At 38.3% G+C, this 19946-nt stretch overlaps 1 protein-coding gene across 3 annotated transcripts in view; it reads right to left on the bottom strand.

Moving 5' to 3' along the window:
- Positions 1-19946, bottom strand: part of LOC131675580 (eukaryotic translation initiation factor 4 gamma 3-like) — a 795898-nt gene that overhangs the window by 648095 nt on the left and 127857 nt on the right. For all 3 annotated transcript variants that reach the window (XM_058954612.1, XM_058954614.1, XM_058954613.1), the window contains one exon: positions 894-1017. In XM_058954612.1, the coding sequence (XP_058810595.1) occupies positions 894-1017 (124 nt within the window). The remainder of the gene's footprint in view (positions 1-893; positions 1018-19946) is intronic.

The raw sequence follows: 19946 nt of genomic DNA, 5'->3' as shown, positions 1-19946 counted from the left end.
AATTCGTTACCATCCTTTTTCTACAAGGAAAATGCAAAGAGGTTTCAGGGTGTTTTCTCGTACTTCGAGAACTCGACACCCGGTGCTATCCACTGAAAGAACAGATCGTCGATAGTCGCTCTCCGGAGGCAGCTCACAAATCAAGAGCCAGTGAGGGGATTCTGTGGCTGTCCAGCATAGCATCTCGGCCGCACTCATCGTCCCATAAAAGTCGCTGGTCCGCGATATCAGTGACTGCAGCAACAAATTAGGACAAATAGTAGGCGAACGCCTTATCCGTTATTTATTAACTTTTTTAACGTGATTGACGATCCACCGTGCGAACGGAGAAACCACTAACACCTCCCGCTTAGTTGCGTGTTTACGTTCTGCTCTCTCTCTCTCTCTCTCTCTCTCGTGCACCCAAATCTTGGTAAAGAGTTTGTTTTTGGTTGATCAGCCGATCTAAAAAATAGGCGTTGCTTTACTTTAGATCAACATTACTTTTTTATGAACCTAACTAATCACACACTAATCCCCACTTGTAGCATACAACCTTTAACATCTAACTTAATTCAGCTTGAGTTCTGCTCCGCGTTTTCGCGCTCATTGTCAGTAGCGCTAGGTACGTGTACGTCAACTGATTATACAGAATCCAACAGGGGCAGATCGAGGAGGCGGTTAGCCTCACACTATTGGACGGAGTATAAAGATCTTCAATGGTGATAAAAAATAAGTTATTTATTTATGTACATCCTGTACAAAGCAAAATAATGATAAATTTTTCAATATTTTAGAAATAACCAAAGAGAACAGAGATAAGCTTAATAATAATACATGATATAAAGTTATGATGTAAAGTTATTATACAGATACATTATCAATGTGGTATAAATTATAAAAATAAAACTTACATCCATGATGTTGAGCCCCATGAGTATAACCAATAAAATTTGAAGTTATAAGTGTATGGGCTGGATAAGATTGAAATTGAAATTGATTTTGATGCGTTTGATGTCTCTGCGGTGGTCCAGTATACTGAAAAATACATAAAACGATTGAAATTAATAGATAATCAGTGTTACTAAAAATGATATTTGAATATCTACATATTATATGATAAACAACTTTAATAACATCTATGCATACTGAAAGTTCATGATGTTAAAAACCTACTTTTATCCTAATATTTCAATTTTATAATTTTAAATATCAACACTGAGATTTTCAGTGTTGATATGACTTTCAGTAGCTGTTACTCTTAGAGTATAAACTATGCTCTGAATTGTGTTGATATGTTTTATATTTATTATCAGAGAAGTAGTTGCTATGGTTGAAAGAATTCCAGTGCCGTTAGTTTGCCAGCAGTGTCATCTCAATGGAATAACAGTTGACATTTTTATTGCACTATCCATTATACTTTGCATTTGCGCAAATGTTTGCAGATGCCCCGCTAACATAAGCTCTGTGTTGCTCGTCGTTAGTTAATTTATTTGCATGATTATGTCACAGTAGATTCTATGTTGACAAGGAGGATGGATACCTTTTTCGAAAACAGTGCAGTACCTTACAAACTAAACACTTTACTTACCATAAATACGTTCATTTTTATGAACAACCTAAAAATAGTTTGTATACTTTTTTGAGTCGTCTTGATTTTTACAACTTTTTTTGTAAACCAATTAATTTTTCGGAATTAAATACTACAAATTGCATATGTAACATTATTACTTCTGTCATAATTTTAAAGTTCTTGACATCTCCACAATGGAAATAATTGTGAAGACGGGAATAATACAAAGTAATGGATATGAGGTAAAAATATATTTATTGTTTATTTAAAAAAACATTTATGTGCGTCTATGTACGTATATGTATGTGTGTGTTTGTAAGAGAATAAGCGAGCGTTTGGCTAATACTTCGCTGGCCGTGTGATTTTGGAAGTGTTTTTAGAAGTGTCATAGCAGTGAGAAATAGGCAGATACGAGAGTGGGTCAATAAGTCCTTAGAAAAAGATAGAAAAACAATTTTTTTTGTTAGATTAGTTCCTTCGTCTCAGGAGTGTAGTGGTGTATCCACATTTCGTCTACAGTTATGAATCGAAGCAGAAAGTCGTCCAGATTACGGTGGATCGCGCCAAGAGGGCCTCAACGCCCACCATTTGATTACGTCTGTTCTCGACTGAGAGCAATCGCGACACCCATTTTGCCGAAATTTTTATCATGTCCAATTTCTCATGCAAAATTTAAATGACTGTATCTTTTAAAACCCCTATGGCCTCAAATATTTCGCGCAATTTTATTCTTCGGTCACTCAACACCGTGTCGTTGATTTTATTAATCATTTCCAGAGTGCTCACGTCTACAGGACAGCTTGAATGATGTTCTTCTGCAGTCGCTGTATGGCCACGTTTAAATTCATTTACCCAATTGTCAACAGTTGCAAACACAGGGGCAGATACACCATGAATTGCATCTAACTCAGTTTTGATTTCATTTCGGTATAAGGCTTTTTAAATAAAAATGTTTTGTCACCGCTCGGAACTCACTTTTTTCCATTGTTAGCAAGAAACAAAAGTTTTCACTTTGATCGATGATAAAAACGAAACTACTCAATGGATCTGGCTGAAACTTTGGCAGCACTCTATTTAATAGTAAAGCTTATTGGTGCAACATAAATTGGGATGCTTTGAGCGCCATCTTTTGGATTTTCTAAGGACTTATTGACCTACCCTCGTATATTGCAAAATATCCGAGGAACGACATCAACGAAAATGCACAGGTACAGTGAGTGTAACGATAAGAGTTGAGATCATCGGTCAGCCGAGTGATGAGCTAGGAATTAAAGGCAAGAAGGCAGTAACTAATTGCACAGATGGGCATTTAAAAGAGAATACACTTGAGGAGCCGGCTTCTTAAAAAGTTTCAGGACAGTCAACTGCGGGAATGATGCAACGCAACGCTTTTCTCATCGCGCATCTTTTCGTATCCATAAACTCGAATGTTTGTTCACATTTTGATTGATTGCTTATGTTTCCTAGCGATGACTTTAGCTCAAACTATGAAATGAGGTTTCGTAATATATATTTGAGTTTTTTTAATATATTGCGCATCTTTCTTGTCTATGCACTTTAAGTGAATCTCATTCAATATCACGTCACCCAATAGAGCCCGTATATATGAGGTGAACTTCTCCATCCATTTTCTTTCCATTTTCAATAGTAATAAATATTGAAAAAATTCTGGTACGTTTATGATCTTCTAATCTATTATAGTTTTCAGTTTTATTACGTTCTATACATTTTTATGTAACTTTTGAGTCTCATTAAAAAAACTTTGGTTTCATTAACAATGAGTTATCAGGTTGCAGCTGATCATCGCGATTCACATAGCTGTAAATTTTTACCGAAAAGATATCACGACGTTAGTTCGTGGATTTATTTTCTCTTTCTGTCTCTCGTAAAGTATCTCGACAAACTATCAGTGCAAAAAATTCAATGTACAATGAACAAAGTACAATGTACTTCTGAATTTCAAGATCATAATGTTGGTGATTCAAGTATAAATCGCGCCATTAAACATAATCGAGTTTAAAACTTATCTTTTTCTATGTCAAGACTTGGTCGGCGTAGTTACCAATTTGGAGTTCCAACAGTCAACTCTACCATTCCCCCAACAACATAATAACAATGAAATGCAGGGGTTAACCTCGCAACGTAAACAGATGACGGTATAATAAATATCTTTTTGACATTATACGAGTAAAATATAGCAGCAATAAATATTTGAAATACAAAATTTTGCTTTTTGATGATTCATTGAAATTATGATATCTCCACACACATATCGTTCACGAAAAATAAAAATCAATAAAATTACGCGTTGAGACCTCACTATTGTTAATATATTTTTCATTGCACTATAATGGAAACATTTGTTTATTTTGTCTACGATATTTTTTTAACATAATGTTAAGGAAGGTCACATTCATAAATACAGTTAACCACAGTTAGTGAATACTACAGTAAAATATACAGTGTCCCACTTTCACTTGGACAGTAGGGTAATTCAAAACTTTGCAAAATATTTAAAAATGTTTTTTAAAAAATTTTTTGAATCAAATGAAGTCAATCCAGAATTACCTCAAACTTGACCTTGAACTTTATTTTCAAGATCATTTTAAGATCAACTTTGTGTTTTCAAATAGGAACCTCTATTTTTGATCTTTGATTGGAATAGAACTGAAAATTCTATGTTTTGTTGATGTATTATATGTCGCTCAGTTCAAGCTCCATTCTTTTTTGAGCTTACATGCTATGATATAAGTCATTCTCCTCTACATCGTCCAAGCGTGTGATCACAAGTAATTCACATAGGTTAAAATCCCTGGCCCTGAGTGCTGAATTTCAGCAATCATAATTTTGTAAATTATAAATTAAATGTATGCATTCGTAAGTATTTTAAGGTTATCGCTCCACAAGCTCTGCTAATTCTATCCATTATATCCAATGGTGTTGTTGAAGGTTCATTTAAAACATTTTTTACATATCTCCTCGAAAAAAACCAGGGAGACTTAAGTATGGTGGACTAAGAGGCCACACGACTGGTCCATCATATCTATCCATCAATTTGGAAATTGCTGAGTTAAGAACGCTCGTACAATACGGGCATAGTGAGCAAGAGCACTATCTTGTTGAAACCATACGTTCAATCTAAATGCAAGTGAAATATTCTCAAGGTACCCTGGCAAATTATTCTTCAAAAAAGTAAGACTTAATCAATTGACTATTAGATATGCCAATCCATACATGTAATTCCCAACGAAGTTAGTTGAGCACCACACCAATATGAATTATTGGTGACCAATAATGGCGGTTATGCCTATTTAGACTCTCGTTACTGTTAAATATAGCTTCATCACTGAAACAAACATTCTAAAAAAGTCGGGAGTTTCTTTCAACATCTTAAGAGTCCACCTATAAAGTTGTACCTTGTGGACGTGGTCTTCTTGGCTTAATTCATGTATCAGATTAATGTGATAAGGGTGGTATGATACAGATCTTAATAATCTGTGAGCTGTAGTTCGGAGGATTTCTGCTTACTTTTCAATCAGACTCGTACAAATATGTGGATATATATTATTATTTATATTATTATATTAACATGTACCAACGCTTATAAGTAACCTTGGATCGTTATTATTTTAAAGCCTATTCTTTCGACTTTGGCAATGTGGTGGATTATTCCGTGATCTTCTTTCAATGCTTATCACTTTTTGAGGGGAAAAATGGCACTGATCGAGATATCTTTCCGCGTAGGTCCGAGTAGTAAGTCTATAATTCCTATTGCATTTACCTAATATTATCAAAATGTCAACTATTTCATTGCGCATGTAGTTAACCATTCTGCATATATTTTATATTTTATATTTTATAAGATGAACTAATTATCGGTAATTCTGTGTCAATAATAATTACAGAGCAAAAATTTTTACATCCAAAAACCAGACTTCACTCGTTGAATCTGAATACGGCATCAGAATAGCTCCTATGACCTAGGCTTCCGAGATATTCTAATCCACCCGAGATATTCTAATATCCAAAAAACGCGTGTTTCTACTATAATTGAGTTGCTATATGTGTACTCGTTTCATGAAAAAATTAAGCAAGAAGAAGTTTTTTTTTTTTAAATGAATAATGCCTTTTAAAACTAAAACTCTAACCGTGAAAAAAGCTTTTTCCCAATTTGGAAAACCATTTTTATTTGCTGAGATATCATTGAATGAAGTTAAGTACTTTAGCGTTTTTATGAAATTATTACAAAAATTGAAAAAATTACTCTTGTGAGCGAGAGTGAAATATTTCTGTTTTTTGGATCGCCTGATACGAATCTGACCATCAAATTATTTATTATCATTTTATGTTGTCTAGACTTCCTAACCCAAAATTGAAAGAAACAACGATTTTAGGTAGAACAATGGGCATTAAGATAATTAACCAATAAACTTAAATACCGAAGATCGAAAAGAAACTTTGTGACGGGGCCCAGGCTAGAATAGCCGGCCCTGTCTGGCTCTCTCTCTCTCTCTCTCGCAGCTTCGCACCTTCCCTGTTACCTGGCGAGCGATCGAAAGTTACGAACCGATACCGATGCTCGTACCGCTTTATTTCAGGGCCAATACCTGAGCAGGGCATCGTCATTGGTAGCCAATTGGGAGCGAGAGCGGGTGTGGCAAGAAGAAGAGAGAGAGATTGACGCGTTGCGAGTAGAGGATGAGCGAGCGCGCGTGACCCGCGGCGATCCGCTCGCGAGAGCGAAGCTGCCGGCGTTGCTCGAGCAGGCGTGCAAATGGCTGGGAAGAGAGTTCGAGCCGAGATCTTGAGATAGACGGATCGATTTAACGGCCGAGCGTGCGCACGTGAGAGAGAGAGAGAGAGAGAGAGAGAGAGCAGAATAGTCAAGTCAAGACAGAGAAGTTAGACGAGGCCGAGCAGAGTACAGCACGGAGAGGTTTTCCAACGACCCTTAGAGCATCGTGGAATCCATTCGAGCCTGCCACAAGCCTGACAGCAGTTCCTACAGTATTTCCTGCCAACAGCAGCATTAGCAGCATTTCCCGCCACCAGCTCCAATAGCAGTTCCTGTCAGCAGCACTAGCAGCGATTCCTGCCAGCAGCCTTCACCAGGTCAGGTCGTCTCTCTCTCTCTCTCTCTCTCTCCTTCTCTCTCTATTCGCGAGTGCGCAACACGTCGGCGAAGTGCTCGGGATCTTCCGCGAGCACGGCGAAATTGACGAAACATGGATCCACTGGTATACACCAGAGACCAAGGAACAGTCGAAACAGTGGACTTTACCCGGCGAAAGTGCTCCGAAGAAAGCGAAGACTGCCCCATCGGCCGGAAAGGTGATGGCCACCGTTTTCTGGGATTCACAAGGTGTGATCTACATCGACTACCTGGAGAGGGGCAAAACGGTCACAGGGCTGTACTATGCCGAATTATTGGACCGATTCGACGTCGAATTGCAGAAATAACGGCCCCATTTGACGAAGAAAAAAGTGCTCTTCCACCATGACAACGTACCGGCTCACACCTCCGCCATCGCCATGGCCAAATTGGTCGAATTAGGCTACGAACTGCTGCCCCATTCAACGTATTCTCCAGATTTAGCCCCGTGCGACTTTTTTTTGTTTCCAAACTTGAAAAAGTCACTCGCCGGGCAGAAATTTGAGTCGAATGAGGAGGTAATCGCTGCCACGGAAGCCTACTTTTCAGACCTCGAGGAAACGTATTTTTCAGACGGGTTAAAGAAGTTGGAGCATCGCTGGGCCAAGTGTATCGAACAAAAAGGAGACTATGTTTAAAAATAAAACGCCACTTTCCCAAAATGTTCGTTTTTCTTTTGTAGGCTAAGTACTTATCGAACCACCCTCGTAGAAGATAGGAGATATATAAAAAATATATAGAAAAGGAGAAAAGGTATGTACTCAAGCCTCACTTAATGAAAGAGAAACATACATTATAGAAAAAAGCTCGACTAGGATCGTACACAGTTAGTCAGGATCGTAATAGCGGAATTAATTTAATTACTATAATCGATTCAAAATAAGTCTCAATTCTATCCTCAATAGTTGCTATTACGCCTCTAAAATCCATGAAACGATTTTCATGAACTGAAAAGAAAAAATACAGAAATAGGATTTCCATACACGTTTTCTTTATGTAATAAACACATGCGTAAGGTGAATTTACATGACTTTAGATTCAACAAAGCTTCTTCAAGTAATACTTCAAAGAAATAGACATTTATCATTTTTTTACGTATCATAGACGTCAATAACGAATGTTGTAACAATTTGGAACATTTACAACAAGGATGAAAAAACTAATATGATAAGAAAAGATTTGTATAAAGAAATAAGCAGAAAATATTTATCACAATCGATATTAGGCAATTTATAATTTCACACACATGAAACTGGCGAGGAATTTGGGGGGGTCTCAGCCATGCACACAAAATACTTTCGCCACAATGCCTGTTTGGACCGTTTCCTCCAACTAATGATAAGGGCGCCAGACCGCCGTTCCTTTGGTTACAGCGATCACCGGGGATAAGGTCGCAAATCAGCGCATAAGTTTATCTGCACACTGTGCGACTGTGCAGAGCGGGCAAACTGGTGGCCTCACGCCGATAACTTTACCTACGTACGTATTTCAAACCTGAAGATTCACTCGACTGCTTCCAAATCACTCAATTTTCTCGTCTCGTAGCAGGATCGATTAGTGGCAAAATGGACAAGTAACTGCTCTTCACGGTCAAAGATCCTTTACTTCTCCTATTTTCGAGAAGAAATGATTTTATTGGCCGATATACTAATTCGGATATCGGTAGCGCCCTCCGAATAATTCCGTCATTGGTCAATATGCAAATTAGAAAAGTAACAGCGCCCTGATTTTATCTTCTACCTCATCACTATTTTTCCCCATTAAGTCGGTCAGAATTGATTGATTAAAAAGATCTACTCCTACTCCTATTTATGATTCGGTGCGGACGGAAATCAAATTTTATTCTAATTCGCTTATTGGTCATGACGTCACCAGCGGTTTCGTAAGAGGTTCAAGTTTCATCAGTCAATTATATTGATTTAATTTAACAGACTACTGATCGCTTAAGAGTAATTTTTTCTTTGTACGTTACATATTTGAAATCGCATCGCTAGATAGTTTGCAATGCAATATAATAGTCGTAGGTCGGTTTCATTTTCATAACACCCTCATCATCGCGTTTGCGTTCCAATTAGTATTGTATTTAAATTCTAGTTCTCTCGCTTTCATATGGTGTGTCTCGCTTGCTCTTGTTTAGTCTGTCTCGCTCGTTCTTGTTCAGTCTGTCTCGCTCGCTCCCACTAAGCCTATCTCGACGCCTCAAACTGGCCGCCCTTGCTTCCACACGTAGACATCGTGCTTTGCTGCCGGTTTCTGGTTGTCTCTTGAAGAGCTCTTCCTCGATCGGGGGTTGCGTGTGTGCATCGGGATATTCGCCAGTGGTCAGCAGCAATATATGTGGCGCTCAGGATGTCGTCAATGATGCGCAGCAGCCTGGCACAGCTGATTACCGGATGCCGCTTTATCTACGATTTCCTAGTCGCCTCAGATGTGACGACTTCCCCAGAGTGTCTATGATAGTGCCTGCATGTGTAACGTGTCCGCGGATTTCGCTCGCATGCATTTTTGCTGTATTTTTCCGTCGGTTTTCCCATGTGTTTTCGTCCAGCCAGCCACACGTAGTCGGGAGTATGTGTGTGCGTGCGCTCTCTTTTTTCCTCGTGCGTTCCATTTTTCACTCATCCGTTGGATCGCGCGGCTTCTTGCTTTGTTGCATCGTTTTTCTGGGTGTAGGTGGGCGAATTTGGAAATAAAGTAGGGTTTCTATTAGGGCGTGAGTAGAACAATTTTATTCGGCTGGTTACGGGGTGGCAAGGGATGGGGTGGCTACTCTGAGGTGTTGCAAGTAATGCAACACTCTCAGGCAAAGCCTTGTAATGCACCGCACTACAAAACAAAAACAAGAACTACATGTAGTTATCAAGAATGTCGTCTAAGAACTACCAGATTTTGCATTAATTGTAATCGATATTATTGTATGCAGTGTTTCGAAAAGCTCAACTCTAAATTATAGGAAAGTACGAGGTCTGTCCGAAAAGTATCGGGCCTACGTTTATATCTTCGCGCCATAGTACTCGAGCGACCTCTACTGGACAGAAACGTCAACAGTAAAGCCTCACGAATCTATTGGTTACTTAAAACAATATAAATCTCCAATTATTTACAAATATAATATTATTTTACGAGGAAAACCGTAACATTTAAAAAAATAATAGGTCGTAGTTTTGTGAAAATAGAGTAATGATTAGTACACCGTTAAATTCTTCAGGATCCACTATATAAAAAAAATGATCTAAATTGGTTGAACAGAAGCAGCGATACGTTGATGTTAAGAGCGCGCAGCGAATTTTAAGCGTCAGATCTATTTTTTTTCTTTCGACCGTGCTCCTCCACCACGCCGACTCTGAGCCAAAAAAGCCGTTTCGACGCGCATCGCCATTTTTATTTCATTGATTTGCATTGAAACAATTAATTCTAGTGATTTTGTAGTAAACTATATAAAAAGTAGAGAGAACAAGCTAAACGACGGTATTTTTATTTTCTCAAAATCGTTGATCAAATGTCGCAAACAGCTACCTAACTTTGGAATTCGCCAACTCTGATTTGTGAAATCGAAATCATTTGTATAAAGCGTGAAAAGATTTGTTAATCAAAGAACTTTACATAGATATTGTCAGTTTTTCATTTAACCGAAAAATGGCTTAAATATTGCAATAAATATATTGTTATTAAGAAAAAAATGTTGATACATTTAAGAAAGATCATTTCGGCTGTTTAATAATAAAAAATTACTAATTAAATGAATGCTTATGATATTTGACCATTTGTAGCATACGTGAAAAAATTGGCGTCTTTGTCAATCTTATGATTTTTCCACGATATTACTATTTGTAGTGCGTATCATTTTAGCTTTAACTTAATAAGCAATTATGCTAGTCAGCAGTAAAAAAAGATTTCGATCTAAATTTTCTTTCGTTCGATTTATAAAAGATTGAAGTTTTTTGACAACAAATAATCAATATGATCCTTTAATAAATTAGATTGAAAAACCACGTTCGGAAACTAGCCTTTATTGACTCTTTTATTTGTTTGTTGATTCTCTATTGTTGCGGGAAATCGAATTTTGCTGATTTGCATACCACTATCCGATAACAAATTTTTCACTCTAAAACTTTATTTTTATGCATATTTACCTCAAAAACGATATTCAGGCATAAATTAAGAAAATGATTGGAAAAAATGCTCATTTTTCACTCTTTTTAGCTATAAACATTAAAAAAAACCGATAGGAAATCCTATACCACAGTATAGGAGGTCTGCCCGGAAAGTATCGGGCCTACGTTTATATCTTCGCGCCATAGTGTTCGAGCGACCTCTACCGGACAGAAAAGTCAACAGTAAAGCCTCACGAATCTATTGGTTACTTACTGACACCTGCCGGACGTATAGTTCATGCGCAGCGTGTCTTTGTTTACAGTGCCTTTTTCGCGTTCGTCCGATTTTGATATTGTCAAAAATGACTGAAAAACAAGATCAACGAATTTGCATCAAATTTTGCTTTCAACTCGAAAAAACGAGTTCGGAAACTATTGAAATGATGAAAAAGGCCTTCGGAAGCGAGTGTATGAGCAAAACACGAACAAAAGAGTAGTATAAACGGTTCAAGGATAGTCGCACTTCTGTCGATAGTGAGTCTCGTTCCGGCCGACCTTCGACGATAAAAACCGCAGATAATATTGAGCGGGGGCGACTTGCAATCGAACAAGATCGTCTTATGACTGTGCGAGAACTAGAAGAATACCTTGGGATACCAAAAACTATCATTTCAGAAATTTTAACCGAAAATTTAGGAATTAAACGCGTGTTCGAAATTTATCCCAAAATTGCTCACAGCAGAGCAGAAGAACATTCGCTTAGAAATCACTCTGGACAATCTAGAAATGGTTAATAATGATGATAATGTGCTTAGAAAAGTTATTACAGGTGATGAATCATGGGTTTATGGTTATGATCCAGAAACAAAACAACAATCTTCACAGTGGAAACACTCTGAATCGCCAAGACCAAAAACAGCACGTCAAAGTCGGAGCAATGTTAAGTCAATGTTGATTGTTTTTTTCGATTGTGAAGGTGTTGTACATCACGAATATGCACCAACAGGTCAGACAATCAATAAAGAATACTACGTTCAAATTTGGAAACGTTTGCGTGATGCAGTAAGAAGAAAACGGCCGCACTTTTGGGAAAGTGATGACTGGCTTCTCCATCACGATAATGCGCCAGCGCATTCATCCAATCTTGTGCAGCAGTTTTTGAGCAAACACAATATCGCATTGCTTCGACAACCTCCATACAGTCCCGACATAGCCCCTTGTGACATTTGGCTGTTTCCAAAACTAAAAAAACCACTCAAAGGACACCGATTCCATGACAAAACAACGGTTGAAAACAATGCGACGAGTGTACTTAAGGCTATCCCTAAAAGTGAGTTCCAGGACTGTTTTGAAAAGTAGAAACATCGTAGGAACCGTGTTATTCAATCAAGTGGGGATTACTTTGAAGGATGCCATCCACCAGTTGATAAAGAATAACGCTAGCCCGAAAATATAAAGGTAGGCCCGATACTTTTCGGACAGACCTCGTACAATAAGTTTGAATATTAACAACTAAAACAAAAGAATATGAAATTTATTCGCTAAAATAAGTAATTGTCATGGAACACCGTCCAAAAATGCCAAATAACACGCGTAAAGTAATCAGTCGGCACTGATCAATGTGTTAGTTGGCATTTGTAAATTCGTTAGTTGATATTCCTAAACGCCTTAATTAATAAGTGTAAATTTAACAAAAAGACAAAAAAACACTTCCAAAATGTCTCTACTACTTTTGTAAATTATCTTGGAACGTCTTCCAAAAATGCCAAATAAAACACGCTAAATCGTCAGTAGGCATTGGTAAGTAGGTTACTAGTCAATTAAATTTTGAAAAATGAAATATATATATAACCACTAAAATAGAAAAAGAAACTAAAACTATCCATTCGTGTTGACCTTACCGGTAGTGACAGTTGGACAATATAAAATGTACTTGCAGATGACGAGAATTGTACAGATACATCAGAATATTATTAGTCTAAGAAAGAGAGCTCAAAAAAAGCGTTTTTTTTAAGCTCCTATTTTGATGACAGGTAGCATGCAAGGGTAATAATAATATTTCTTCAGTCAGAGTATGATAAAGTGGTAGACGTTGTTTTTCGGCCATTCTAAAAACAAAAAAATGTTCACTAGATTTCAAATATTTCATTTATACTTTTCTCCTATCAGTTAAATCGAATAGTAGTTTATTAGTTTTTTGTTTTTTTCTTGAAAATACCTATAAAAGTATACGTTAATACATCTTAATTAGATAAAAAGTTGTGATTAAACAATCGCCAATTATGTAATTAATAATTCTGAATAATTTGTTAATGATATCGATTTTCTACGTGATTCAGTGAATTTCCTTACTAAAAAGCTTATGAACTCACTAGACGGTAGCCGAAAGTTAAATAATTATCGACTTATAAGCTTATAAACAAATTATCTAATCGTTATTATCTCGGGTCAAGATCTTTACTTAAAGTGGCCAGAATTTATTTATTGTTACTTACTATAATACACTCTTGAATGTTTTGATTATACAGATAAACGTCCAAAAAATCAAGAAACGCAATAAATTATTTTTCAAAAACTAACTAAAAGAAGCACTTTTGCCCTTCAAACCCTATTTTTCGGATTAGAGAATTTTTTAATCGAAGTATCACTAAATAATTGTAAATAATTTAACAGTTTCACAACAACGTTATAATCACAGGTTACAGAGGTCGGGAGTAATTGTCAATTAGGGTTACAAGTTACAACGGTCGGGAATTCGGTTAAGACAATTGAGATTCAAGTATTTGGAGTGATTATTCACAGAATACAGAGGTGGAAGGTTAATAAATCGATATTCAAGGGTCTGACGTATAGCAGATACACATATTTGGCGATTTAACTGTTATGTTGTTGCGAATGTTATTACGAAACTGCAAAAATACTGCAATATCTCGATGAAAATAAAGATATCTGTAATTTAAAAAAATGGGTTCTAATGGCCAAAAGTGATAAATTTTCATGACTACGTACTTATTTTTGGAAAAAAACATTTTATTCATGGTGTTACATAACATCGAACATAGTAATTTCGTGATTTTCGTTTTTTAGATTAGTACTACTGTGGGCAAAAAGTAACGTGAATTTGTTTGTAAAATGAAAAATCTTTATTTATTCTTCTACATCAATGTCATCCCCTTCGAAGTAATCCCCTCCCGATAAAATACACTTATGCCAACGTTTTTTCCAATCCTCGAAACATGCCAAATAGTCCCTTTCCGGTATAGCCATCAGCGCCTTCTTCGATTCAGCTCTTATCTCCTCAATCGACTCGAAACGCGTTCCCCGGAGTGGTCTCTTGAGTTTTGGGAATAGCCAGAAGTCACACGGAGCCAAATCAGGCGAATACGGTGGTTGCGGAACGATATGCGTCGAATTTTTGGCGAATTTTTTGCAAGAAATTGAGCGTTTTCGGTACCAAACGAGATTTGACTTTTCGTAGGCGCAAATGGTCTTTCAAAATTGTTTTCACAGATCCTTCTGATATTCCGATCATATCAGTAAGGTCTCTAACAGTCAACCGACGATTTTCGAGCACTAATTCCTTCACTTTATTGACGTGTTGGTCATCTGTTGACGTTGATGGTCGTCCGGAGCGCTCCAAGTCATCAACACGTTCTCGACCCTCTTTGAAGTCTTTGTACCACTTATAAACATTTTTCTGCGACATGGTAGAATCACCAAAGGCCTTCCGCAACATCCTCAACGTTTCCGCAGCCGAAATTTCATTCCGCAAACAAAATTTGATGGCACTTCTTTGCTCAATTAAATCAGACATTGTAAAAATCGAAACATGCACTCTTGGTCGTTTGGTAAACACAAGCGTAAATATATTACTGATGATGACATTGACATGAAATTTGTCCCAGATGTCATTCGCAGTCCTACCAACTCAAGAAAAAAAGAACTAGCCCGAAATGTTAAGCCCGCGAAGTTTAAATTGAAAATTCACCTTACTTTTTGCCCACAGTAGTATATCTCGAAAATCTTAGATGATGGATCTGAAAATCTTGACGTATGTCTTCAAAATTAATGACGCAAATATGATCGCACCTTTTCAGGTTCTATTACAAATAATTTTATGTTTTTAATATGACAGTACTCAATGAGATAAATTGTGCTTTTTAGTTAAAAAAAGTGAAAAGTCTATAGAAAAGCTATTATATTTATATGGATAATAATCTTAAAATATTATTAATACGTTCATTAATGTAAAATAGGAATACTTATGCTTAAAAGATCATTCATATAAGAAATATATCTAATGTATTGCAACGGTAGTCGATTCAATTAATCGAACCGTTCGCGATTCTGATTTTCGCGCGTTAGTTCTAAGTATTGAGAGAGAGAGGGGGCGCGCGATCTTTTGAATTAGCAGTTACGTCTCAGCTGTTACTTGTGTAGTACCGCCAAAATAGTTTAGCACAGTGTTCCAACGATTTGCCAATAAAAAAGTTTACTTGGATTTTGGATACGTGTGCAAGGGTGAGCGAGGAAGCAGCAACAGTAGCAGCATCACGGAAGCAGCAGCAAAAGCAACAGCAATTATACAGCAGATTTGCAATCGAGGCAGCACAGTTGATTCAGATCGGAGGAGCACCTTTAATTTGCTTCAACAATTACGGCTGATCACCGTAATTGCACCGCAGGGTAGGTGCATCTCCCTTAATTATCGCGTGACAAAATACATTTGATATTTTGTCCAACGGTGTTAGCGTTAATTTTTTGTATTCGCGTCGAGTGTTAGATCGCGCCAATATTCGTATCTTCTCTCTCTCTCTTTCTCACCGAAAGTTATTTAATTGTAAATCCTATTCGCGTGCGTCAGTCTTTCGGCCCGACAAAGACTGTAGAGATTTTTTTATTAATAAAATCTATTAAACTTATTCGCCGATTTCGTCATATAATTTTTCCTAGTAGTTTAAACAATTGAAAAAAGCTTAGGTTTTAATCCTATTATAGCTAGGGGATTAAGTGAATTAGGAGTAAAGTCGCTTACACTTAAAACTTATCGTGTGTCACAAGGCACGTGACTTAAGGTGAGTTCAACTCCGGTTGATCGAAGACAACTAAGTTAAATCAGCTGACGTTAAGGTGAATACACGTATTAACATACGTGTTAACGGAGCGGCGGTTTGCTCTGCATCGTGGGAGTTTCTTCTTAAATAAATTTCTCATTTTGCAGATTTATCCCCCCCGTTACAGTATATATTTCGAAAAGGACCTATTGTATTATTCAAGATCAATTTTTTTCATTTATGCACCATATGTTAATATATCACGTTACGTATTTCTTCTATTTATAAATCTTATACTTTACTCATTTCGTGAATAAACTATTTCCCACAAATAAAATTTGAGAGGAGCTATTTAAGCTAGTTCTATGCTATCATGCAGCGGGATGAAAAGGCAGAGGGGTACCCCATGCTTTACCATAGAAGAGTCTTACTCCTACCAGCTTATGATAATAAAATTTCAATTGCCCGAAAATTTGTGTAATACTACCTACTTATGAAATATATAAATAAAAGTACGTTAAAATCATAATTTTACAGGGAAAAATATTTTTGGGGCAGCACTAACAATATTGTGGGGCAGCACTTACCGGTAGACGAAAAATGTAATGAGGGAATTCGGCACGCGACGAGGCGGAACGCGCGCGATTGAAAACGAACCAGTGCAGGCCTAACTACCGATATGAGGAGCGGCGAATATAGGTTCTGCCGCCGTTTCATGAGACACGCATAAATCGAAAGCGAGATCGAAGTTCTACGATCGCAGGTGGTTTGGTTGTTGCCGAGACGCCCAGAGAGAGCTGACCCGAGCCTGCAGACGCGGTGCCTTCGCCTGTTACCAAAAGTGTGTGTGTGTGAGGTGTTTCGCCATCGAAGGCGAAACCGTGCGCGCGCGAGTTCGCGACCCACAAAAAAAAAAGAACAAAAGACTTTGCCCGAACGCGCTGTGTGTGCTGAGTTTCGTTCGCTGCCGAACACTCGTCATTAAGGTAAGCTGGTCAGCTTGATCTCGCGACAGCGATAGCATGTCTAATAACCAATTTTCCGTACTTGAAGTAAAGCGTGCATGTAACATCTCGGCAAATAAAGAGCGGCGAGCGATCCGACACCGCATGTTGTTGTCGTGCGCGCTAATGTAAACAAACGCGCGGGCCGAATTTGATATAATATTGAGAGATAATAAAAGTTCTCGTATGTGATGTTGACAGTACTTTCGAAGTGTTCTTCTCGTATTTGTAGTTAGTTGGTTGACTGACACCCGTTCCCTTGTGATGATGCGTCATCACGTGAAAAGTATACACTACCGGCGCACTATGGGCTAAAATGAAAAATGTTGTGACAAAATAAAATTGCATGCGATAGAAACACGATATGGAAATGAATCAAAGGCTGTTTTAAAGCTGAAGTGATGCTGAATACAGGAAAATTATTCCGATTCAAAAATATTCAATTTGACCTTGAAAATTTCAAGGTCAAAGTCACAACTTTCACAAAAAAAAACCACTTTAAAGTTTTTTAACACACTCAGCGATTTTCTTTTAAAAAAGTAAGTCAGCCATTGTGTAGGCCTTGAAAAACTACATCTAAAAACGCTTTTCAAAAAATTTTTTTCAATTATTGGTCATCGAGGTACGTATCCTGAAAGGTACACATTTTTTCAAGTAGAAAAACTCGGAAATGGTTAGAAATGGTTTTATATTCTGATTCATTATCAATCAATATTATATTGCAATTTAATATTTACAGACCAAATGCAAATAGAAATGTATCCGAAGATAGTCAAAATACACAGTCGGATGAAGAATGTAATGAACAAGAAGAAACTGAAATATATTCGATCGATGAATTAGACTGTGATATTGTTATAGACATTTAAATGTATTTCATTAGATTGTAAGTATGTGTTGTATAAACAAGAATCTTTTCATTTCTATTATTTTTTTTTGTTTTAATTGTGACATACTCTTACTAAAACTACCACTATAGGTGTGAATGTGTGTGTGTACGCGAAATTCGTACTTTTCATCCGGTCATTGAGGGTTGCTAGTACTGCCATTGGGTTTTTCGGGAATTCATAGTATTGCCATTGGATTATAAGATAAAAGTATTATCTTAAGTAAAAAATTATACGATAAAAAGTAGGTGTTTCTGTCGAAAAAACCCCTTGACCTAGAAATGACCTTGACGAAACATGTTCAAGGTCAATATAAATGTTACAGAAATATGGCCCCTTCAATGTTAAAGAACTTTTGTAAGAGACATTTTTTCGCTTTCCCAGATTGTTTCCGAGTTTTTCTACTTGAAAAAATGTGTACCTTTCAGGATACGTACCTCGATGACCAATAATTGAAAAAAATTTTTTGAAGAGCGTTTTTAGATGTAGTTTTTCAAGGCCTACACAATGGCTGTCTTACTTTTTCAAAAGAAAATCGCTGAGTATGTTAAAAAACGTTAAAGTGGTTTTTTTTGTGAAAGTTGTAACTTTGACCTTGAAAATTTCAAGGTCAAATTGAATATTTTTGAATCGGAATAATTTTCCTGTATTCAGCATCACTTCAGCTTTAAAACAGCCTTTGATTCATTTCCATATCGTGTTTCTATCGCATGCAATTTTATTTTGTCACAATATTTTTCATTTTAGCCCATAGTGCGGCGATAGCCCGCTCCGGCTAGAAAATGCGACTGAACAGCTACGGCCGCACGCACCCGCCCACGCACGTCCGGATCTCGTGATCTATGGCCCCCAGAAGTCTCCCTGACCGATGCGCACGACCCTTACGACCGCGTACAACCCCTCGCGCACTCACGACCCGATCCGATACTCCCCCGGGAAGCTGGAAGCCTTAAAGTTTCCAGCCGCGATCAGCTGATCGCAAGCCCCCGTTAACTGAGGCAGACTTAGCTAGACTAAAGTAGGGGCAACCGAGCGCGTGAGAGTAAGCGAGACCGCCGATACGAGACCGATCGGACGCGAGTGAGGGGAATCGGCAAAACCAACGAGCACCGGATAGACAAGGATAGACAAGCGACGCTAAATGAGCAACCAATCGTTATCGGCTTAGGGGAAACTAGACTAATGGAGCGAAACCGACGCTATTTCTGTAGCCAGTAGGCAAATGAGGCGCCAACGTCCGACCAATAAACAAATTACGCGGGCTAGGAATATCGGTATAGACAGCGCTGACATCCGGCTTAGCAACAGGTCAACCAATCAGCTAATGATTAAGGGGAGGTAAATGAAGAGAAGTGGCGCATCGCCAAAAAACGGCGCGCCAGTACCCGTTGAACTCTGGTGCCGACTAGTGCGCCGCTGAGCCCTGGAGCCGACCAGGGGATTTCCGCGCGAGTGCCATAAAGAGAAGCAGATAAGCAGAGAAGCAGAGAAGCAGAGAAGTATAGCAGCAGCAACAGCACCCGCAGCCATAGCAGCGCAGCAACAAGCCCGCCGGCCACGAACAACCGCCTCAGCAGCTCGCAATCGCGACCGTCCTAGGGAAGCGCCCGAGTGAGTACGTTTTTCTTTTAAATAGACCGCGTGTTGTCCGTCCACGTCCTCGGGAGTGCCGCTTGACCTGTGCGCGACTAATCAAACGCTAGATACTCGGGAGTGCCGTATGACCTTCGCGCGTCAGACCGATCTCTTTATACGTGTTTTCATTGTTAGCCTTCCAGCTGATTTTTCGTTGTCGCACCGTTACGTTGTCCGTCGCTGAAAGACAAGTTTTTCACGTGCGCGTCTATGTGCTGCAAAATCCTCGCTTAACTTAAATGAGTCGTTGATTTGAGGCGAGCTTTTCCGTCGATTCGCGTGATTGTCGAACGTCCGCGTCCTCGCGAGTGCCGCATGACCTTCGCGCGCCCGATACGATTTTCTCGAGCGCGCACCTTGCCGTGGACCTCTCGGACGCCGTTCTTATTCCGTTACATTGAGCGTCGTTTGATCGACAAACTCTCCATGCGCGTACACACATTCGCACATCCTCCGCGCGTACGTAGGTTGACCGCCGATTCCCGCTTATATAAGTTTCCCGACTAAGTAGTTAGATTTAACGCGTTTCTGGCTTTCGCGCGGACACGAACTCCCCGTACGCGCATCA

This window comes from Phymastichus coffea, unplaced genomic scaffold, assembly GCF_024137745.1.
Source record: "Phymastichus coffea isolate CEN01 unplaced genomic scaffold, Cenicafe_Pcof_1.1 PCOF00026, whole genome shotgun sequence".
NCBI lineage: Eukaryota > Metazoa > Arthropoda > Insecta > Hymenoptera > Eulophidae > Phymastichus > Phymastichus coffea.
Note: the sequence above shows the minus strand (reverse complement) of the source record. Positions and strands in the feature narration are given on the sequence as shown.